The sequence below is a fragment of the Mya arenaria genome, chromosome 8, assembly GCF_026914265.1.
Source record: "Mya arenaria isolate MELC-2E11 chromosome 8, ASM2691426v1".
Classification (NCBI taxonomy): Eukaryota; Metazoa; Mollusca; class Bivalvia; order Myida; family Myidae; genus Mya; species Mya arenaria.
In genome coordinates this window covers 52,822,002-52,847,744 of record NC_069129.1, presented here as the reverse complement: position 1 = coordinate 52,847,744, position 25,743 = coordinate 52,822,002, and the positions used below count along the sequence as shown (strand labels likewise).

The 25,743-nt window shown below is 35.7% G+C and overlaps 1 protein-coding gene across 5 annotated transcripts in view; it reads right to left on the bottom strand.

Annotated features, from left to right (window-relative positions):
* Positions 1 to 25,743, bottom strand: part of LOC128244766 (piezo-type mechanosensitive ion channel component 1-like) — a 102,372-nt gene that overhangs the window by 66,191 nt on the left and 10,438 nt on the right. For 3 of the 5 annotated variants that reach the window (XM_052962831.1, XM_052962829.1, XM_052962830.1), the window contains exons 5-12: positions 16,287 to 16,329; positions 14,510 to 14,950; positions 13,800 to 13,959; positions 9,589 to 9,708; positions 7,153 to 7,374; positions 6,113 to 6,236; positions 3,582 to 3,718; positions 873 to 1,023 (exon numbers count right to left, since the gene is read on the bottom strand). In XM_052962831.1, coding sequence (XP_052818791.1) covers positions 873 to 1,023; positions 3,582 to 3,718; positions 6,113 to 6,236; positions 7,153 to 7,374; positions 9,589 to 9,708; positions 13,800 to 13,959; positions 14,510 to 14,950; positions 16,287 to 16,329 — 1,398 coding nt within the window. The remainder of the gene's footprint in view (positions 1 to 872; positions 1,024 to 3,581; positions 3,719 to 6,112; positions 6,237 to 7,152; positions 7,375 to 9,588; positions 9,709 to 13,799; positions 13,960 to 14,509; positions 14,951 to 16,286; positions 16,330 to 25,743) is intronic. The other 2 variants (XM_052962832.1, XM_052962833.1) reach the window with 2 other exon arrangements.

The following is a 25,743-nucleotide window of genomic DNA, read 5'->3' as shown; positions in this document are numbered from 1 at the left end:
ATAACGTCTGCATTTTGGGTGTATTTTATTCCTTTTTCCTCCTATATTGAAATAAAAAGTAAACTTGGACGACTTTAGGAGGCATGTGCCGGGTGCCTTTTATATACCTAGTGCTCTTAATACACTTTTCATACTTTAGTAAATAAACTCTTCAAGCACAGATAGTAAAAGGACTTGACACTAAGAGTAGCCAGGTGACCCCAGACACCCCTTTTTTCATCAGCATCACCACAACCACTTGGTCAGGCAATCTTCCAGGGGCAATTGCTTAATTTAAAAGAGAAAAACAAAGGGTAAATATAGCAATGCACACACACTGCCATATGTTATGTCATCGACTGTTCTCAAAACCAGTATCCAGATTATAATTAACTGTTGTCGTGTGACTAAAAGCCCATAAAGCTATAAAGCCAACAGCATGTTTTTGGCTTTTAGTGAAAGTTTGAGTACGAGTCCCCAAATTTTCTGTGTATATTTAGCGATCCTGTAGGGCACCTGATAAAAAGTTGGTGTCAAGCCAAGACTGATAAAAAATAAAACAATATTGACAAAACTGTCTGCAACAACAATAAATTGATTCCAGCAGAATGAAACTGGCATTGATTTCAAATGTTCACTTATTGTAAAACCATTTAATCACTTAAAGCTGAAAACCATCTATTATGCCTATGACATTTATAATCATGGCATATTCCTATTAATTTAAAAGGATAGTCTAGTATATCAAGAAAAATCAATAATGGCAAATATTCCTTTTTTTCTCTACCCATGACACAAAAACCAAATCAAAGCTAGAACAATACCTGTACATTTTTCTTTAAAAAAAAAAAAGGGAGGTAAATAAGACTGATTGTGACACAAAAAACACTTACGCAGCATCTCTGAGAGAGACTTTGGTGATGTCGGTGTAGTTGGTGTTACAACAGGCTCCAGGGGGTACTTGTCGGCCTCGGCAAGCACTGAGCTCCTTCGCTCTCGCATATACTGACGAAGGGTAAGCCAGAAACACAGAGTGAACGCCACCTAAAAATATATACAAAGCATAAACAGTGGTTAGTGTTAACCTTTTTATTTTCACTACCACTGTGACACAAATGATTATTATTCTAATCACGCTCTTCATAATATCACGGACCTATAAACCATGGATTGGCAACTTTCATCTGTGTTAATGCGATTAGCTCAAACTCACGCGTGCAGCACGACTTCATTCCAACATCTTACCATGTTGTCGTTTTCGAGACGTCCGACATCAGCTGAATATATACATGTAGGAACACATTAATTAAAACTAAATATAAATTTAATCAGGAACATATTATGTATCTACAAACATATAACTTGTGACATGTCGATCGGTGTTAAAAATAATTATCAGCAGAGCTGGCGGAAATAACCGAAGATTGCCGTTAATCACCGACTGGAGATTCGGTGCAATTTTTCAATATTTGCCGAGCGTGCGCTAAGGATTGTGGGTAAATTATTATTTCTTATTGTTTCACCAATATCGGGCAGTTGCCAATCCATGGTTTATAGGTCCGTGATAATATCAGTTAAGGAAATTCCCTTGTCAGGTTTGGTGACAACTAGTCAAACTCACAAGCAGCCAGGACAGGATTAAGACCTGGGACACAGTGGTGGCAACCATGTTCCATCAAATTATATCATACATAGTTAGAAGCCTGTCCACATCAACAGAAATACAAGCATCATGGACATTTTTAAATTCCGACTGACTGGTAAAAGTAGCAAAGAAATCATTATGGTAGAATTAAAAAAACAACTTTAGTTTATTTCAGTATAACATTTTTAATATTCAGATAGACTAGTCATCCATGACGATATCTTTAAAATTTAGTTTGGGTTACAAGATGGACAAACAGGCCAGTGGAAGGGTTAATTTTAGACTTTTAGACAGTGTATGACTGGATATTTTGATAGGCACAGCTGGGTTTAAAAGAAATGGCAGGAGAAAATTTTAATACTACTGTTTGCAAATGAACTCACCATCGGCAACCATGGTACTTTTTCCTTTACCCTTCATATATACCATGGGACAATTGACTGACAAAATCTCGTTTTAATGAATATGCATGAAGCAGGAGAGACAACCTTTTTTCCAATGAAGTCACATGTTATACTCAAATATTGTTCAATAACTTTACGTGTCAGTAGCCTCCGTAGCGATGTGGTCTTGACTACTGCCAAATATAGTACTGAAAAGCCGGACCTGGTTCAACTCCGGCAATGGCCAGAATTTTTTTTGTTAACGTAAAGCATCTGGTTCTTTGCAGAACCAATGAAACAGCCTCATTAATTATTCATGATTACGAGATTTTCCAAGTCAAATTGCTCACAGTACTTAACAAAGCAAAGCCTAGCGGCTATCCTACAATGAAATGAACTTAGCATTTCAAGAAATAGGTGCATTGAACTATCATGGCTTTAAGTCCAACCCAAAACGGCAAGTGAATAACAAATCAAGTCCAACATCTAAGGATTGTCAATCAAATTCCCGCAGCAATGGAAAACAATTGCAGTCATTAGGGATTTTGGCGTATACTTTGAACTAACTACTGAAGAGCCTCCCCGACAGCTCATACATCTTCAAAGTATCCATATGTTTTGGATGGTTTGCATCAGTTATATATGAACCAGCCAGTTAAATCATACCTTTAAACGTGCCGACAAGGACAACATGATTATAACTCATTTCTTTGAAATGCTAAAAACGTAACTGTTAAAGCTCCACTTTTGGGGTGGTCTTTTGTTGCAAAATGACAATGTGAAGATGATTTTGTTAATTAATTGACAAGAACGCTTAAAGTGCATTTCCAAAGAGCAGTGTATCTGAACTAAATGGTGTATTTTTGAAATTTATTCAAGTCTGCAAGATAAATCAATGAGATCAATTCAGAGAAACAAGTTCGTAAGTAATCAAATGCTAATCTTCGTCTGTTGTTGTTTTCTGTCCATCAAGAGGGTTGACAATTATCAAGGACAGAATGGTGGGCCCTGCTCCATATGTGCGTATTGTCCTGGACATTATTTTCATGAGAATATCTGGAACACTTTTTTTCAGTTTTGGCCAAGGTTAAGGATTTTACTTTTTCCTTCTGATCAAGGGAGCTAATGAACAGTTATCATAGAAAGAGTAATGTGCCTTCATATGCAAGTGCACATTGTCAATTGTAAAATGTGTAATCAATTTCATGTGAATATTTTTCTCATGTTTATTGGAGTTATAATCAAGGTTATTTATAAAAAAAATGCTCTGGATTGTAAATATAAAAATCAGTCTTGAATCTGTTTCCTGTGTGGAAACCAGTGCAGCTGTACTTGAGTGGCCAGGCCATCCCTAGTGGGGATCAAACTAACAACCACTTGGGTAAGAGGGGGACACCATTACAACTAGACCACCTGTTTCCTGTGTGGAAACCAGAACAGCTGTACTTGAGTGGCCAGGACATCCCTAGTGGGGATCGAACACCAATGCCATGACAATAACTTAAGCTGGGGTTTTCCAAAAGATAGTGAAGAATTAGGTGCCTTAGGAATGCACTGTATGGTGTAGATAATACCTGAATAGCCAGGGGTATACAGGGGTGGGGATATGTGACAAGTCCAATGTCCCGCAGTCGGATGCCGTTCTTCTCTGTGGGTAACTCATTCTTGAGGTCCATCCCAAACACAAACTGAATGCACAACAGACCAATACCTGAAACAGAACGTTGTCATGTTTGTGCGAAAAATCCAATTCAATTTGATACAAACATGTTTTGAAGTTTTCTTTATTAACGCCCATTTTCAATGAAAAGGCAGAAATTGTAACTAGAATGGGCTTTTGAGAAAAGCGCATGTCTCCCCCGAAGGCTTAGTAAGACTTAGAGGTGTAAAGTACTGATACATCTGGCTGGAAAGCAGGGTGTGAGAATTCAATAGGGATTTCCACACAATAAGCCCTAGTTAATGATCTGAAAACTATTTTTCATCTTTCAAGCACTTGACCTTGACATGTGACCCCAAAATCAATAGGGATCTTCTACACCTCATGACCAACCTTCCTACCAAGTTTGGTGAACCTAGGTCAAACCGTTCTCAAGATATTGAGCGGCATTGGTTTTAACTTTGGGGGTCGCCGTGACCTTTGACCTAGTGACCCGAAAAACAATACATGTCTTCTACACCTCATGACCAACCTCCCTACCAAGTTTGGTGAACCTAGGTCAAACCGTTCTCAAGATATTGAGCGGAAATGTTTTTTACATTGGGGGTCGCCGCGACCTTGACCTTTGACCTAGTGACCCCAAAAACAATAGGGATCTTCTACACCTCATGACCAACCTCCCTACCAAGTTTGGTGAACCTAGGTCAAACCGTTCTCAAGATATTGAGCGGAAATGTTTTTTACATTGGGGGTCGCCGCGACCTTGACCTTTGACCTAGTGACCCCAAAAACAATAGGGATCTTCTACACCTCATGACCAACCTCCCTACCAAGTTTGGTGAACCTAGGTCAAACCGTTCTCAAGATATTGAGCGGAAATGTTTTTTACATTGGGGGTCGCGGCGACCTTGACCTTTGACCTAGTGACCCCAAAAACAATAGGGATCTTCTACACCTCATGACTACCCTCCCTACCAAGTTTGGTGAACCTAGGTCAAACCGTTCTCAAGATATTGAGCGGAAATGTTTTTTACATTGGGGGTCGCCGCGACCTTGACCTTTGACCTAGTGACCCCAAAAACAATAGGGATCTTCTACACCTCATGACCAACCTCCCTACCAAGTTTGGTGAACCTAGGTCAAACCGTTCTCAAGATATTGAGCGAAAATGTTTTTTACATTGGGGGTCGCCGCGACCTTGACCTTTGACCTAGTGACCCCAAAAACAATAGGGATCTTCTACACCTCATGACCAACCTCCCTACCAAGTTTGGTGAACCTAGGTCAAACCGTTCTCAAGATATTGAGCGGAAATGTTTTTTACATTGGGGGTCGCCGCGACCTTGACCTTTGACCTAGTGACCCCAAAAACAATAGGGATCTTCTACACCTCATGACCAACCTCCCTACCAAGTTTGGTGAACCTAGGTCAAACCGTTCTCAAGATATTGAGCGGAAATGTTTTTTACATTGGGGGTCGCCGCGACCTTGACCTTTGACCTAGTGACCCCAAAAACAATAGGGATCTTCTACACCTCATGACCAACCTCCCTACCAAGTTTGGTGAACCTAGGTCATGCGGTTTTCCAGTTATCGATCGGAAACGAAGTGTGACGTACGGACGGACTGACGGACTATCGGACTGACGGACAGGGCAAAAACAATATGTCTCCCCCAGAGAGGGGGAGACATAATTAATACAACGTGCTGGTAGAAGGTAAATGGTAGAAACATTATTGTACACAAGATGCAAAATTTCATAGCATGAGATATTAAGAAGAAGAACTTTGAAAGTGGGAGTATGGCTATTCAATTTGGTTTGTATGTACAAATTAGGAAAGTACTATTAACATTAGATGCCAAGAAATGAACAGAATTGGTCATCATTAGAAGTCAGCGATGATGTGTAAAGTTACAAACATGTATGAATATTGAAACAATTATTAAAGTAATATCAAAGGTTACAGGGTGAGTAGGTGATCTGATATGGGATATACAAGGCAAAGGAAACCATATCAGCTGAGACCAAAGCTCGAACCCGAATATGGTTTCCTGCACCCCGTATATCCCATATCGGGTCACCTACTAACCCTGTAATGTATATATCACGTTGACAACATGTTTACATGTTTCATTTATTCATCGGAATATTCATCAGAATCGAAAAATAGATGCCATTTTGATACAATATGAATTTGGTGACCCAAAATGGAAAAATATGAGGTCACCGCGTCATTTATGTTGGAGGTGTAATATTGTAGTTCATTAGAAACCGGAGAAACAATATACAAATATTAAATGGTCAATTCTCAAAATGGTGTGCTCAAGGTTGAGGAAGGACCTATCATCTATTGCATGAAGCTGGTAAACATTTAACTTTTTTGGCAATTTGAAGGCAATTGTACCAATATATAACTTACTCTCTCTTCTAAACACCAGCCTTACCATAGAAGAGTATGAAGGGAGAGAGCATGTAGCAGACACGGCGAGAGTTGGGGAACATCCAGATGATACAGGCAGCCAGGAGCAGCACAAAGGTCAACCAGCTGTGGTATAGGATACTCCATACCTAGAGACCAAATGGAATGGTATGGTAGATTATAATATATCTTTGTCAAAACATGTATTCCTGTATACTCAAGATGATGCAGTTGGTGACCAGGAGCAGCAAAGGTCACCCAGCTGTGGTACAGGATACTCCATACCTAGAAAGATCAAATGGATTAGTATGGTCGAATACAAAACATTTTAACCAAAACTTTTATGTAACAAACTACACAAATATCCTTGGGTACCTCGCTCTGCCGGCGGACACTACCAGGTCACTATAAAATCTAGCTCTATAGCGAGACACTATAAGTTTGGCTATATATCCAATAACCAGTTACATGTATGCATGCATGTACTCAGAGTACCGTATACATCCCGCCAGGAGCAGCTGGAAAGTATTGTACAGTATACTCTTCATCTAGACCTAACGATAGGAAAATCATAATTATACTGTTTTTTAATGAGGTGATATAGATTGTCAAAGCTTTTAGTGGTATACACGCCAGTTGAAAGCTGCCACCTTGAGATTTGCAAATTTTCCTCAAACATTGGGTTTATACCAGCACAGAATGAGCATATCCTTAATCAATGGATATTTGACAAGGGTTTAAACGATATGCACTGTTCATTGCACTTTGACCAGGGTTTAAACGATATGCACTGTTCATTGCACTTTGACCAGGGTTTAAACGATATGCACTGTTCATTGCACTTTGACCAGGGTTTAAACGATATGCACTGTTCATTGCACTTTGACCAGGGTTTAAACGATATTGACTGTTCATTGCACTTTGACCAGGGTTTAAACGATATGCACTGTTCATTGCACTGTTCATTTAAACGCATCTTATTTTTTATTTGTCTATAAAATTGATGAATCATGAAGTACAAATGCAAAATGGGTAGAAGGAAACAATTTTTATTTTGCTACTTACCATCATTGCAATCAAAGACAGCACATAGCTCTGCCTCATGATGTACACAAACATGGACACCCACGCGGACCGCTTGCTTTCTGCTAATTTCTTTGTACTACCAGTCGGACTTCCGGGTGCATCTACCTCATCCTGTGACAACATCGTTGGTGACCCCTCTCGCTCTTCAGCGACTGGTTCAATGCTGCTGTAGTTAGCTGCTACCTCTGCATCAACCAGGTGCTGTCATAAGAAAAAAAACAAGCTTGTATTGATATGCATGAAGTGGGTAGAAATTTTAAACCAGTCTTAGTTTTTGATTGAGTTACAAACATGCTTCATTCATGAAAAACTATGATTTAAAATATGCAGATAATGGTAAAAAGAATGAGAAGCATTTTAAGAAAGATTACGTTGAAAGAACTACGACAACAATCATAACAACCACCACCAGTGTTAAAAAGACATGCAAATATTAGAAAACTGCAGGCAAGCAAATTAGTTTAACTAACAATGTTAAAACATAAATCAAAATCAAAATCCAGTGTAAGGCGACTAAATCAATTGCTAGATTTTCATCCCTGTCCACCCCCTCTTTTTTCACTGCCCCTTAAATTTTATTGACTTGTATAAAAAAATTGAACTGGGGTCTGTATTTGAATATCAGTCCAATACTGTCTGTGAATGGCGTTTATTTGCACCTTTGGTATCGATGAACAACATTCACTTTTAAAAAAGGAGAATTGTTACAATGGTGTTCCTGGTTTGTCTAGAAACACATGTATATGGTCCATTAAGCAATAAGAAGGGGCATGGACATATATTCAACGTTAAAACAGTCATCGAAGAAAAAAAAATCACCCCTGCCCCAATTTAATAAAAAAAATAGATGAAAATCTAGCAACTAATTTATTGGCCTTAAATGACAGATGACTTAACTTTGAACATATTATCAAGCTTTACAACTGAATTATTATTACAGAATTTGAGTACAAGCATTAGTTATGTACGCATTCCAGTTCTAAGCAGCAAGCCAATTGTTTTGATAATAGCATTATTTAGACATCACATGGCATTGGTAAGACAGTCAAAAGAATGAGAATGATTTACAACCAGCATTGCTTTACCAATTCACTATTGCACTGCAAGAAAGTAAGCACCTTTCCATTGACAAGAACAGGAAGAAGCTGGTACATGAACATGATGTCATCATTAACATTGGTACAGTTTCCTTACTTAAGCTGCACTCTCACAGATTTAACGATTTGACAAATTTTTTATTGTTTTTTTTTTGGAACGAGATAATTTATGCGGAAATGCATGGAAACCTGAGTGATATAGGACTGCTAACTAAAAATCAGATCGCAGATTTTCATATTCAAGTTCACAAATTGATGCTTTATGCATTTTTCTTAAACCGTTAGTGTTGCTTTTAGTCATATAACATTAATTTTTTTAACAGAAATATGATAATCTGCGGTCTGACCTTTTGTCAGATGTCTTATATCACTGGTTTGCAGATATTTACGCATAAATTGGCTCATTCCAAGACAAAAAATTAAAAAGTTATCAAAACGGTAAATCTGTGAGAGTGCAGCTTGATAAGACAATTAAATTGGTAAACTGTTCTACAAACAAAGTAAGGTTAGGTGGAATATAACAGAAGCTCTCTAAAATACATGATGCATCAGCAGATCAGCAGTCATATAGTATCTTTACCTTTTGTTAAACATCTTACAAGCTATTGTCTCTAGCAACCTACATAAATGATAACATTTATATAAAATTACAGTCTTAGATATTTCTACATGCAATAAATAAATATATGCAAGTGTTTCAGCTCATTTACGTAATTATAATTTATTATTCTTAGTATAATACACAGTGTAATACTAATAGTTACTAACAAATAGCATAATTATAATGTTCATATAATCTTCATGTTGAATATACATTAATAAAATAAGAATGCTAGTTTTTTATGCTTAAATTACTTCAACACTTCTATGTCTATGGAAATATTTTTAAAAAGCCCATTTAAATTTCAGCAAAGGCTTTGTTCAAAGCATGCCCATAGTTTAGCGAAATTTTTTATTTTCTAGCTATAAAAGAATAAACAGCCAAAATTGAATTAATCTAAAATCTTAAAAATTAAGATAAAAAAGTTCATGTTTTTAAAATTGAACATTTTTTTCTGAAGTCTAAACAATTAAACAAGAATTCTATCACTCGTGAATCACAAATAATTCAAAAAACTCCAATTAAATCCAAAAATGCTTATTTAAACAAAACTAAAAAAACAAAATGAAGCTGTGCACATTAAATAGGCAAACAAAACACCGTGACTGCGTAGTGTTAATGTTTCTAAGCCGAATGGCATTTCTGTTCTAAAACAGTGTTGTAAGTTACGCCACAACAAAATTACAATAATTTTCGACCAATCATATTCCACCAAACCTCCTTTTGGCTCATGTCCAGTTTTCCGTCTACCTGACGCTCGGAACTCGTTTGTCGCCGACGACGTTGACGTTTTGCGTCCAGAAATGCTGAGTCATTCGCGTCAACTGGAAATGCCTTCTACAACACATCCATGCATGCAGGATTGTGAAAGCATGTACAAAACATTCACCAAAAGATACACACTAAGCATGAATAATAATCAAAGTAGATTCTGCATTTTAACATATTAAAGGCACTTTGCTTTACAATTCAACCCTGGATTGACCTTTTGTTTAACATACTTCTGGTTGCAAATAGCAAATGGTTTTACCTCTTGAGGGAGTTTAATTTGACATTGAGAGGTTCTTGCAAGGGTATAACTTAAATCTGGCTCTGGTGTAGTAAATTCCACATAATTATCAAAAGAATATGCCATATCATTGACCACATCGGTGAAGTAATTTGGCAGGCCATGGATGTTGCACTTAATTTGAGGTTCAATTGGTGGGAGTTAAAGCCACGGTCATTACATACTTCAACTAGAGCTGTCACAGGAGTGACGAATACCCCCAAATGCCGCCTAGACACAGGAATGGCAAACCATTCCTTTGAAAAGAGGCCATAACTCCAAGGTTACTGCACACTGCATCTCCTTTTATCATGTATGTATTGTTTTATTTAAATCTGTTGAGTAATTTAGAAGTTACACTGCTGACAAGAAAAACTAGCCTTTCATGAGTTATTGTCCAGAAACCGATTTTCTATTTATAGTAACAGTGACCTTGACCTTGGCCACACCAGCCCCAATATCGAACTTGACCTGTATCTTCTGATGTTACACCTGTGTACCAAAAAATTTTCAAATCTGTCTAGCCTTTCATGAGTTATCGTCTGGAAACCGTTTTTCTATTTTTAGTAACAGTGACCTTGACCTTGGCCCCACCAGCCCCAATATCGAACTTGACCTGTATCTTCTGATGTTACACCTGTGTACCAAAAATTGTTCAAATCTGTTAAGCCTTTCATGATTTATCGTCCGGAAACTGTTTTTCTATTTTTAGTAACAGTCACCTTGACTTTGGCCCCACCAGCCCCAATATCGAACTTGACCTGTATCTTCTGATGTTACACCTGTGTACCAAAAATTGTTCAAATCTGTCAAGCCTTTCATGAGTTATCGTCCAGAAACCGATTTTCTATTTTTAGTAACAGTGACCTTGACCTTGGCCCCACCAGCCCCAATATCGAACTTGACCTATATCTTCTGATGTTACACCTGTGTACCAAACTGTATCTTCTGATGTTACACCTGTGTACCAAAAATTGTTCAAATCTGTCTAGCCTTTCATGAGTTATCGTCCGGAAACCGTTTTTCTATTTTTAGTAACAGTGACCTTGACCTTGGCCACACCAGCCCCAATATCGAACTTGACCTGTATCTTCTGATGTTACCCCTGTGTGACAAAAATTGTTCAAATCTGTCAAGCCTTTCAGGAGTTATCGTTCGGAAACCGTTTCTCTGTTTTTAGTAACAATGACCTTGACCCCACCAGCCCCAATATCGAACTTGACCTGTATCTTCTGATGTTACACATGTGTACCAAAGATTGTTCAAATCTGTCAAGCCTTTCAGGAGTTATCGTTCGGAAACCGTTTCTCTATTTTTAGTAACAATGACCTTGACCTTGGCCCCACCAGCCCCAATATCGAACTTGACCTGTATCTTCTGATGTTACACCTGTGTACCAAAAATTGTTCAAATCTGTCTAGCCTTTCATGAGTTATCGTCCGGAAACTATTTTTCTATTTTTAGTAACAGTGACCTTGACCTTGGCCCCACCAGCCCCAATATCGAACTAGACCTGTATCTTCTGATGTTACACCTGTGTACCAAAAATTGTTCAAATCTGTCTAGCCTTTCATGAGTTATCATTCGGAATCCATAAAAACCGACAGACCGACCGACAGACAGACCGACCGACGGACCGACGGACCGACCGACAAGCTCACTCCTATATACCCCCTCAAACTTCGTTTGTGGGGGTATAAAAACTTGAAATGCAAAGTTCATTTGCAAAGAGTACTATTACAACTGCTTAAAGCTTAATGTTTTGAAATTTGGTTTGATGAAAAAGCCTGTCTTGGGTACTATTACAATTCACATTGTGTTAGTCCATCATAAGTTTGGTTTAAGAAATTGTTCGCGTTTTTGGTAAAGAATTAAATATCGCTAATTTAAGACCACAAGAACCAGTAAAAAATTGAGCCAATTGTTGTTTTAAATTCTAACCCAGGGGTGTATCCAATATGCAACTTAAGTCATTATCTTATGGTAATACATCATTGACCCCATTCACTGTTTAGGTCTGTTATTTATATCAAGCAATCGGATTAGCTACACCATTCCTAAATCCATTTAAGACCATCTTATGACAAAATAGCAGTTAATGATACCTTCCTTTTTAGCCAAAATCTTTATTCATATAGTTATAAAAGTTATTATATTAAAAGTAATTTATCGTAAGTTAATAATAATTTAAAAGTAATATATTTTTTATTCAACCATAGCCATTTATTGATATGTTTTAAAGGTCAGTTAAAAGTAAAGAAGTAGGTTATAAATGTTCCCCTTCAGTGCTGTATATCCCAAGCTAAAGGAAGCATTTTCACACGCGAAATTGAATGTGTCACATGTCCGGAACACATTAAAGGCATTTTCTTAAAATAAGTAACCATGACCTTGACCTTGAACTTACTGGCCCTGAAATAGGTAGTGGTCATCAACTGTGCACATACCAAGTTTAATGACTCTACAGCAAGTCATTCAAAATTTATTGATCGCTGATGCAGAAGTCTATGACTCAGCAAAAATGAAGTTATCCATAACTTGGGCTCATCAATCGACGGGCACTCCTTACATTACATTGAGTTAAGTCCTTCGTGCACTAAGCCTTTGCTATGTGTCACCTAGCTTCGGAGGCAACACAAAAATACTAACATTGGTTAAATGATAGGTAATTGAATCTAACACATTTGATATAATAACATAGCAAAAAAGCTTTGTAAAAAGCAATGCATTAGTTCATGTAATTACTTAATAATTTTGTAAGAGAAAATTGAATACATCAAGTGTACAAAGAAATTAATTAAGCTAGAAAATGGAAGAGCAGCTAATTCTCTGTTTTATAACAAAATATGCAAGAAAAGCACAATACATTTAAAATACATGTGACTCTTGATTTTTTCTTCATTTTACATACATGAATTCATACTACTAAAATTTTATTCATTGGTACTCTTGCAAACAGTTAATATTTTTGTTAAGTTATTCATGTACTTGAAACATCAAATAAAATTCTAATTGTCATAAAAAATGGCTATAATGATAGTAAACCAAATCCAGTCATTACCCATTTCATATATATTTTGTGTGCAAATGTCTATGAATTACAAATGTATATTTAGTGCACCCAAATGCGATTTCAATGACATAGATGATGTACACTAACAGTATAACTAAGTACAGTAAAATTCAAACAACATGTCAAAGCAATTTCATTCACCAACATGGGCCAATTGTACAGAAATTTATGAAATTTAGCAAAGTTGAAATTCCCTAAGGTGCTAAAGGAAAAATATTTTTCTTAATTAATACTTTATTTAACTGCTGATATAAATTTGGACGAAGTACTGCAGATCATAAAATGTCTCCACAAAACTGTGGTCAGTATAGAAAATATCTGAATGTTAACAAGTTAACGTAAACAATGTTGTTAACTTGACCAAAGTTCTAAATAACTGGCCCAATGTTGACATACAATGTATTGTTAACAAAACACATCAAGCCAAAGACAATAATGAACAACTTCAAACACGTATAAACTGACTTGTTCAGTTAAATATAGTTTCACTCTCACCCTAATATTATGGGCCGATCATTCAGAACTTGGTCAAAGTCAACAACTTTGTTAATGGCACCAGTGTTAACTTTTTAAGGTGAACTCTTATATAATGCCCAGATATATTGAAATATTAAACAAACACAGCTGAAACAGTTTTATATCAGTTTCAATATATGTAAGAATTGCCAATCACAATTGTGTCGATGCAACTTACACAGTAGTGACAGGACCTCAAAGTTAATAATAATGATGTTAACAATGTTGGTTAACTTTAAAATAGTTCTGAACAATCGGCCCTTTATGGCACAATCACATCCCAATATTTACCTTGGCATGGCAAGCATGTCGGACCTCAAATGCAAGAACATAATAGAGTCCCAGCAAGATTCCAGGGTTGACAAAGTTCTGCCACTTGGAATCATCGTAAAAGAAGATGGTGTATGGTTTGGAACAGTCAGTATAGACAACTGCTGTTAGACCAACCAACCTAGAATATGGGAAATATAATATACAAGGTTATATGGTAAGCACTCACTATTCATCCATCCATACAGTTCACATTACATCCCCTGTATGATTCTTAGTCTGAGCAAGACGTTTTTAATGAAAAGTTACTGTTTTTTGCAACACAGCATAATTAAAGAAATATGCAGGTTTTTAGGTATCAACATGTTTTTTATGATTTTATATAACAAATACCATCATATTTTGTCCTTACAGACAGCCCTTTAGAATAACAAATTTTGCGCAAAAGTGTTGGTAAAATTGGTGGTGTGTAACCTATAAGAAGTATTTTATGGTACAGGTTTGAAGTCAACAAAATTGCTGACTAATAGTTCAGCTTACAGAGAAATTAGATGTTTTTAATCAGTAAAAGCATTATTAAAAGCCTAGAATCTGTCAGTTAGCCCAGGAAAAGAACCCCTGAGCAATTTTAGGGCAAGCACGCTTATATTGAAAAAAAGAAGTTTGAATATTTGTACATTTGGTTTATTTTTTCATTTTATCAAGCCTTGTAGATGTATTTTCCCTCATACCTGGCAATAAAGTCATCTGGATGTATGGCCTCCTGGAAGAACTGGAACTGGTAAAGGTGTAACACAAGAATGTGGGCCGCGCTGTAGACAAGCAGAATCACACGGAACACACGAAACTTCCGCCCGAGATGCCCGTACAGTGCCCATATGGTCGCCAAAAAGAGGAACGACAGGAAGTAGACAGAAGATAAGACACTTGGAGCGATAACACCACTAGCCACCAAAAGTAACACTAAAACTGACTCCCCAATAAATTCTACGACAGTATTGACTTTACGTTTTTGTTGAGATCTTACGATGATGGGAAGTTCTTGTTCAGACTGTTTTTTCTCGGCTGGTAAGAGTTTTACACAAATTATGTACACTATTAAACCAGTCAAAAATACAGCAACATCTGGAGCAACCAGTCTGACAATGTCTATAATTGGTGCAGTATCCAACCTGGAAAAAGAAAATACAATAACCGAGTTATCCAAGATTTAGTTAGTTTAAACATTATTTGATTTACAATGATTGATAGGCTAACTTATATTAAGTCACTCTCATTGGCATGATTTTGATTAGGAGAGTGGTCTGGTCTTGTAGGGGAAACCGGAGTACCCAGAGAAAACCAACTCGTACGGCTTGGTGACCACTAACCAAACTCACATGCTCATAGGCCGGGAATCAAACCCGGGTTGCCTTAGTGAAAAGCGAGTGCGCTAACCAGACAACCAAGATTTAATTATAAGTGATCTACATGTAAAACTGACAACACCATATCCAAGTGATGACCACAGTATGGTTTGTGTAATAGACCTCCTCGTTCTTTTAATAAGCTTGGATAACGAGAGCATTGTTATCGCATGCAAAGATTTTGTGTAACTAATATGCTTTATTTGTTTTGATCATTAAAGTCAAATAAACATGATTATGCATTAAAAAGAGAAAAAAAATAACATCAACCTATATCAAGGGCAGTAATGTCAGGTGCATCCAGGTTTCCTGGTTCATTGTTTCGGGTAAAAATTGTCATCAATTCGGTGAGAATAAACATTGTTTTCCATATGTTTCAATGAATTTTTTTAGAAATGACCTTGTGCAGCGAATGAAGAGCAATTCCTTGTTTACAATGACAATTGGTCAAGATGAAAATCTGTCTGTATTAAAATATCTCGTGAAAAATGCATGTTCTTACCAGGCTTACCGACTCACTCAATGCACTTTACTCTTCAAAATCTACGATTAAATACCCTTCGCAAGTCTCACCCAATACCTTGCTTTGGTCAATGAAAGGTATTAATTGTTATTGTTTTCCAAATGCAAATTGACGGTTTTGTAGATGAATTGTCACATTAAAGAGAATGCTTACTGGTTCGATCATTCTGTACATTTTTGGAACCCAGGTTCATCCCAAATCTAGTAAAGCTAACGGATGGCACACTAAAATAACAATAAAAGGCGTCGATTGCTTTTCCTAATCCATGTACATGTATGTGTACTATAACACGTATAAGAAGGGTCATTTTGAGTACCTTGTCACTCTCTGATAAATTTAGAACTGTCACTATACTTTGGCAGTTGGCATTTTTCACACTAAGCAATGAACCAGGAAACCTGGACGCCCCTGACATTACTGCCCTTGTATATTATGCGTCTTTTATGCATAGTAAATACCATTACGTGCATACAAAACATTTCTAATTATGTACAAAGAACAGTTTTATGATAAAAGTACAACAAAGTATTAACAAGAAACAATTTATTGACAATGAAACAGATTTTGTAGAGTACAAACCTTTCCAAGGCTATCTGTCGTGCCAACTTCTCATACTGAGAGCCTGCAACAATAAAAGAAAGTGCATAAAAATAAAGATAATTATGGGAAACATATTGGCAGTATCTTGGCAAAAGTGCATGAAACAGACTTGCAGTTGCAGCATTTATAATAACCCACTTACTTTGTGTATCTACAATAACTTACCACTTTCACTGCCAACACTGAAATTACAAAAAGAGGAAGCCGATGCCAAATGTGTAATTAAGCACATTTCGAGAATCTCACAAATTAGGAAATAAATGTTGCAGTCTGACATACCTTTAGTAATGTTATATCGTTTTGTTTGATGAAAGAAATTGTTACAACTGATGTTTTGAATTAAAGGCAATGGTTTACTTTGTGATAATAAAATATTTAAATAAAGTAACAGTTTCCTTGGTAATAAAATGTAGCTGTTGATATGATATTAGAACTTGAATTTAAATCTTATAGTTCCGATGGAATTCATAATCAAATATTTTGGAACTTTGTAGTTTTTTTACTCCCTTTAATAATTTCTTTTGTTCATTTGTTTGATTTGTTCGAGTCTTAGAAAAAATTTCAGTTTGACTAAGGAAGCAGCTACTATCTTACTCTTATTGTTCATTTCCTGTGTAGAAAATGTGTTAACCTTGGATTAGCAATGGTGCCAAGCAGACCAAAAGCCTACTATTTTTTTTCAGTTGAACAAGAGGCGTTACACCTTGACAGTTAATTGAGCCTAAGTTATGGGCCTTGTTTGACATTATGTCTTTCACAGGCAACTGCTTTACCAAGTTTTAATACGAATATCTACGATGTTTTAGGAGTTATTATTTACTGGCCGAAGTTAAAGTTGTTGCACAACAATGCCTACAACAGACTGCTAACAACATCACCAAGGCTATATGCCAATACCTCAACTTTTTTATTCACAGACATGCTAATAAGCTAAACAACATCATCATTTGAAATGACATGTTCATGATATTTCTACAGTTTTCCAATGAAAGGGAGCTAGTCCTAAGTTTTAATTTTTCAAACGTTCCAGAGTTGTCTGGTATCTGTAGTGCTCATTAGCAACAGTAAATAAATATTGATTCTCCTAGATTCATTGCCTTCCCTGTTGGCTGATCAAAGAATAAAGGCCTGAAGCTTTGCAAGAAAAAATGACAAAGCAGATGGGATAGAAATCGTTAATCAATAAATACTCTCATTTATCTAACTTCCAGTTGCAGGTTTTCAGTCATTTATATAACAAAATTACTGCTATGTGTTTATTTTCCGAGGAAAATGATGCCAATTAACCATATCATAATAGTTATCAAAAGTGCAGATGCACTATAATTCATTATTTTAATAATTACTAGTTCATTATGTGAAAGAACTTAAAAATGTTACAGCATTGCAACCTGAACCATTAGACAGCTGTTCCCATGCAGACTTATAAACTAAATTGTAAAAAAGTCACTGCTCAGTGCATTAGTATATTATATCGTCACCTTATTACTGCAAAAACTCAATATCTGCTTCTTTTTATATATGAACTTATTGAGTTCTTGCTCTTAGGTGACGAATTATGTATCTCCAAATGTAATTTAGCATAATTTATTCTCAAGGCCTTTCAAACATATCATTAGAGAAACTTAAATGGACTCTTCATGATTTGTTAAATGCACTTTTAACGGGGTATTTTTAACATGAAATAAAGTGTGGCAAATCATTAGGAGTTTTAAACAAAAATATTCACAGCACTGTACAGGATGCAACATCAATACTTAATTGTATTGCAATATGGATTTTATATCCTTTTTTTTGCAGTGTGAATGATTTCTATCTGACCGCTGGAGTAGGATAATATTTATAAGATATAACCTTGAGCTTTACACAAGTAAACTAATTATATTGATGTTTTTTGCAGCAGCCTAAGGCACCCAAAAACAAGATGGAGACCAAACATTAAAAACATTCCCTAAGGTCTTTTAACTCTCTTTGGATCAAAGAGGAAGACCAATGCTAATGTAATCATACTAATTATCTTCCCACAACATGGCAGCTACTGGTTTTTTTATGGTTTTTATAGTTCTTTTACTTAGCAGAAAAGAACACTTGTTTGTTGTTGAAGTTAATATATATATATTCAAGGTTATACAAAATTGTTTTCAGATTTATATTGAGCGAGGTTTTCAACCATTTAAACTATGAATAGATATTTGCGGCATACATGTGGTTTGAGCTATAGAACTGATATTGATATCACTACGGAAACTGGGTTTTTTAAAAGAAAACTTCATGGGTTTCTCTGTAATAACATGTTTGTAATATAATAACAGGAATCAATGTTATTGTACCAATTGAATTTCATTCTTTTACATGTATGTGTAAAATCATTAATTTCATACTGAGTGATTAGTACAGTGAGATACATTGGGGAGAGAAGAGGCTGAAACTCTCCTTTCGCATATGGTATGGAGGATTTTTGTAAGGAGTACAGTACTTGGGGCTCAAGAGGGTAGACATACACAGAAATTCAAAATTTGGCTTTCCATGGAAAGCAGTTAGAGCCAAGATTGAATGTTACTAGTAACACAGGATTCAGATTTAAAAAAATGAATACAACCAGGGGGGCTACAATTATTTCGAAGACAGTTTAACACGTTAGTTATTATAAATCTATTGTATATCAATGAGTTTCATGAACAAATTCAAAATTAATGCAATGCATGATCGATGACCTGTTAACTCTTTCAAAAGCTACATCTAAGTTCTTTACTCAGGAAGTGTAAACATTCCATCAATAATTAAGTGCAACAACTTCATACATTTGTAGAGGCTTTACATAATGAATAAGACAGTGACTTGGTAAATGCTGCATGCATACAATCTTGTTTTTCCATCATATCTCCGGATACACATTGCCACATGTTAGATCACATGTAGATTTTCATTTCTTTATCTTTGTAAATTGAAATACAATTAATTATGAAAGAAATTGCATAATATTTTGTATATCTTGTTTACAAAATTGTTTGACATGGTTATGTTGGCCTGAATCAGTTTACACAACTTAATTATACCATGTTGGAATGTGTTTTCTTTGTTTTTATTAGTGTTGGAAATCGATTCCATGTCCAATCATTGCTAGACATTTTGATCATATGATGCAACACCATTTTCACAATGCAATATTCACTCAACATTTTGCAGTTAGATGCTGCTCGCCTTTATGATTTTAGTGATGTAAAGAAAAACGAAACAGAAACAAGAGCACCGCGGAGTGGGTGCCAACGCTCGTCTGTTTTTTAAATTCCAAGTCGAAAAGGGGGGATAACTCAATATTAATTAAAGGCAAAATTATATGACCTGCTATAAACATGCATAGTGTTAATAGGAACACGTGTAGCAAGTTTAATGTGAAAATGTTGAACGGTTTTTGAGTTATGAGGTAAGGTTAAAGTTTTTGGACGACGACGACGACGCAGACGCAGACGCAGACGCAGACGACGCCGACGACGCCAAGGCTATCACAATAACTCGACTTTTTTTCTTCGAAAAACAGACGAGCTAAAAATGAGGCCATTGATATGTGGTAAAACAAACATATGCATGTTATTCAACAACATCGCTCTACCTTTTATTAAATGTATTCACAAATATCTTATAGATTATATGATTTTATACATAAATTATCTATATATGTATGTTATAACTCTCCCTGAAAGGTATCAATCAATAAATATGAGAGAGAATGTTCATGATAAATAATGATCATGCCATAATGACTCATTCTTGATGGATTATACTTAATTAGTTTAAATTGTATTCATGTAACAGCAATTCTAAAGAGATTTATATTTACTTATGCTAATTCACTCTCATTGCAAAATGTGGTTTTGTGTTTTTAGGATACCAGAGTGCCCAGAGAAAAGCCTTTTGAAATGTCTGGCTTGGTGACGACAAACTGAAGTCACATATGCCTAGGCCAGGAAATTAAGCCCTCAGGATGGGAGGTCTTGATGAAAAGCAATTGCGCTAACAATTTTGTTAACTTGACAACCCTTTTTCTCAGTTCAAATACAGTTTAATTTCTTTCCATTCCATGGTAGAAAAGTAGAACAATCCCGACTTGCACTGGTAAAGTACTTTTCAGCTTGCTCAAATTCAAGACATTACCGGTACAATTAGCAGAGCTTGTTAAAAAATTTGATGCTAAGCAACAGTGCAAGAATTCAGACTTGTCTATACTCTATATCCATCATCTGACTGCATGCACAGATCAATAAATCCTTACATTATCTAAAAGAAATAAAAAATACAACAAGCCTCATTTGGTAAATTTAAATTTTACTTTAACCCTTTGCATGCTGGGTAAATTGTCGTCTGCTCAAAAATGTCTTCTGGTTTATTCTAAATTTCTTTCAATTTACTTAAAACTTTGGGGATATATTGACTGAGTGGCAAACAGCTTGGAACCTGACCAGGCGCCGAGTTACTCGAGTTACTCGGTGTCTGGTCTGGTTCCAAGCTGTTTGCAAAGCCTTTAAAATCGCCATCAGCAGCCTAAGGGTTAATTTGGCAATCATTTTACTTGTGCTGAGCATCTTGGCTATGTTAATTTTAACGAGTGTCTTCCTTGTGTATACATACAACACCCACGGTCATTAATTTAACTCATAATTTATCTATCCATCAACAAGTGTAGGTGTATTATTACATACAAAACATTATATATCAAATTCCATACATTAACCGCTGACATTTTCTCCCATAGCAATAAAATGGTGATGAAATGTAACTCTTAAGTGAAAAGTAAGGTAAAATAATTATTATCCCACTGTATGTATGATGCCAGAAAACAAGTTACATTAGCTAATCCCACTGCTCCAGGCTAAGTTTTACGAGTCTGCTGTTCCATATTATCATATGGAACTTATGATGGAAAGCCATTTCTTTGAGAAATACATTTTTTGGGAGCAACATGCTGATTTCGAACTGGGAATTGATAATACAGTGGTTGATGCAGCATAAAGTGTGATATTGTAAGAAACCTCATAAAATCATTGTTGAGAAAGCAAGGTTTTGATACAAAAATAAAGCTTCCCTCAAAAACAATAGTTCTTCAAAAGTTACACCCATTGGCCAAGCATCTGTTTTTTAGACAGTGAACAATAGATAAAAGAAAAATTAGCTGTATTAAATAAATAAATAAATAAAATAAAAAAATGGTACAATAAATATTAAAAGTTTACACAGTTGACACAACAAGAAATCTTATTGTATGCAACCATAAAGAATATAAACTTAGGGTACTAAATATTCAAGGTTCAGACTTCATAATATCCAATAACAATTTTAAATTATCTTTGGAATTTGACACATACACTATAATGTTGGGATGTCATCATGAAAATATCAGTTAAAGTTTCAAGTTATTATAACCACTGACATAAAATATGTTCTTTTTGCAAAACATTCAGAACATGTTTGATATAGGAATTTGTACATGCTGGTCGTGCACTGTTTCTATTGTTTTAAAGGGACTAAATAGACACCAGATGGTCCCAAAATCTGGCAAATACAGTATTTCCTCAAAACAAGTCCAAAATTGTCAATGTAAGCTTGTAGGAGGTTGATAATAAATGAATTTCCATAATTAAAAGAATATTTTGTCTTAGCAGAGTTTATTTTTATTACTGACAAAGCCGTGCCTTTAATAATATTGACTTCTAGGTGTGTTTTATCTTCCCCCCTACCAGGCAATATACCCAATTTTGGAACAATTTGTTTTGATGACCCAATATGGAAATATATGGGGTCATGGTATGACCAGTCTTGGACCAATGGTGTTGCGTCATTCATGTTTATGAATTCATGAAATGTGAAATATATATACATAAAACTTAAGCATTGCACTGAAGTAATTAATTATTATTATGCATTTAAAATTATATTCATTCAAGAGGAATAAAACAAAGTACTTGTTTAATGCAGTACAATAATAAAGAACATTTTTTTTTTCAGCACCTCTTAAGGCTACCACTTTCATGTCATTATTGAAGGCTTCATTGTAAGAGAGACAACAAGATGCCCAAAAGGGCCTATGCTCTACTGGCATGGCTTTTGTGGTCATATCAATCCAGAGCATGTATGTATGGGTACAAGGCAACAGACATATAGTTTATGTTTTGTGTTTGGGTTACCTGAAAACGTAGCACGTTGAACATCTGAGCCCAGAAAGTATTGTAAGCAGATTAGTTGCATGAACTATTTTAATATGTGCGAAGTAAAAGTCATCTGACAAAAAACAAATGCTTTCAAAACTGTTCTCATAGTAAAAATTTCTGTAGTTTTAAAAGTTAAAAAAAGTTGGTCAAAAGGTCAAAGTCAAGGGCATCCTATATAGGACAACATTGATCAATTTGAACAAACATTCACAATCAATTGTGCTGAGATGGATACACGAACACACAAAAAGATTTTCAAACCTGTCCAGATTTATGTTTACCAAACCTGTGAACCCTGGGTGTGGCCAGTAATGACACCAGGTGCATAACTTAAACATTCACAACCAATCTTGTTAAGATGAATGCGCAAACTACAGAACTTCAAGCTAAAAAACGGCCTTTGGGCTTTCAACAAGAACAAGGCAGAGTAATTCACAAAATCAACTGCAGAAGCAAAAAGCAAATTGACTCTCAAAATCTTAGACTTGCAAATTGTCTCCCTTAACTCTAGACTTGAATTTACATGTACATGTAAACTTGGCTAAAAATAGAATTCGCTCCTGCAGACCTGGCTAAAAATAGAAAGCATTTCTTTAAAACTTTCATGGCCCATAATCTAGGCATTTATGGGCGGATCTGGCTGGTTTTCGAAAGGAACCGAGCTCTAATGGATACCTAGATACTTAATTGTGTACAAGTTTCATCGAGATACAATCAAAACTGAAGACTGTATCGTGTTCACAAGCAATTGTTTACAGACGCAAGAACGCACGGACGTACGACCGCACGGATGCACATACTACGTACACATTACCATCGCATAAGCTCTTCTGGCCTTTGGCCAGTTGAGCTAAAAACTGGATATCATTAGTGGTAGCAGATATCACCATTTGTACAGAAATCTGATTCACCATTAAAAGAATCTAAAAAGAAATAAAGCCTTAAGTGTTATTCATGGCAGTCCATGTTAAGGACCCCTCCTACACATCATCTTGACAACTGTTAGGGTTATAACACTTACACTTAATCTTTTTTTAGGGCTCTCTTCTAAACGGACTCGCTAATATTTTGTAAAATGCATTGTTTTATTACAAAATGAAGTTTTACAAATCATTAAGAGTGTTGCAACTAAGATAAAATGTTGATATTTGCTCAAATATCGTCTTTGAAGACTACAATTTTCATTAGTGTTATTAACAGCTTTGGGCGATTCATTGTTGCATGATTGGTAAATTGACATTATCACAGGATGTTATCAATGTATAATATTGTTAAAAGGTACAAACATTCATTGCTTTTGCAAGAGTACTGGTGGCCTAGAAGATAAGGCAGTGGTTTTCACACCCCACTAAAACCAAATACTGTTTATACTTTTTAGTTGTATTCTTTTTCGTATTGAATTTCTATATCATTGAGTTAATTATGATCAAACAAGAATTTTTCGATGCATTACAGGGAAAACTAATTTTTGGTCCAAAAATGTAAGAGAGTCCCTTTATCCTAAAGAAATGACTTATCTAAAGTCAATTTTTACTGTTTTTATAGATAATATTAGGACGCTTTCAATTAACAACTGCAACCCTTCACTGATATACACCTCATCTCAGGGCACCTATTAGAATAAACTGTTCCTAAGCAATGGCCTAACGTTATTACCCAATATACTCATAAAACAATACACACCTCATCTCAGTGCACCTATTAGAATAAACTGTTCCTAAGCGATGGCCTAACGTTATTACCCAATAAACTCATAAAACAATACACACCTCATCTCAGTGCACCTATTAGAATAAACTGTTCCTAAGCAATGGCCAAACGTTATTACCCAATATACTCATAAAACAATACACACCTCATCTCAGTGCACCTATTAGAATAAACTGTTCCTAAGCGATGGCCAAACCTTATTACCCAATATACTCATAAAACAATACACACCTCATCTCAGTGCACCTATTAGAATAAACTGTTCCTAAGCAATGGCCTAACGTTATTACCCAATATACTCATAAAACAATACACACCTCATCTCAGTGCACCTATTAGAATAAACTGTTCCTAAGCGATGGCCAAACCTTATTACCCAATATACTCATAAAACAATACACACCTCATCTCAGTGCACCTATTAGAATAAACTGTTCCTAAGCAATGGCCTAACGTTATTACCCAATATACTCATAAAACAATACACACCTCATCTCAGTGCACCTATTAGAATAAACTGTTCCTAAGCAATGGCCTAACGTTATTACCCAATAGACTCATAAAACAATACACACCTCATCTCAGTGCACCTATTAGAATAAACTGTTCCTAAGCGATGGCCAAACCTTATTACCCAATATACTCATAAAACAATACACACCTCATCTCAGTGCACCTATTAGAATAAACTGTTCCTAAGCAATGGCCAAACCTTATTACCCAATATACTCATAAAACAATACACACCTCATCTCAGTGCACCTATTAGAATAAACTGTTCCTAAGCAATGGCCAAACGTTATTACCCAATATACTCATAAAACAATACACACCTCATCTCAGTGCACCTATTAGAATAAACTGTTCCTAAGCAATGGCCTAATGTTATTACCCAATATACTCATAAAACAATACACACCTCATCTCAGTGCACCTATTAGAATAAACTGTTCCTAAGCGATGGCCAAACCTTATTACCCAATATACTCATAAAACAATACACACCTCATCTCAGTGCACCTATTAGAATAAACTGTTCCTAAGCGATGGCCTAACGTTATTACCCAATATACTCATAAAACAATACACACCTCGTCTCAGTGCACCTATTAGAATAAACTGTTCCTAAGCAATGGCCTAATGTTATTACCCAATATACTCATAAAACAATACACACCTCATCTCAGTGCACCTATTAGAATAAACTGTTCCTAAGCGATGGCCTAACGTTATTACCCAATATACTCATAAAACAATACACACCTCATCTCAGTGCACCTATTAGAATAAACTGTTCCTAAGCAATGGCCTAATGTTATTACCCAATATACTCATAAAACAATACACACCTCATCTCAGTGCACCTATTAGAATAAACTGTTCCTAAGCAATGGCCTAATGTTATTACCCAATATACTCATAAAACAATACACACCTCATCTCAGGGCACCTATTAGAATAAACTGTTCCTAAGCAATGGCCTAACGTTATTACCCAATATACTCATAAAACAATACACACCT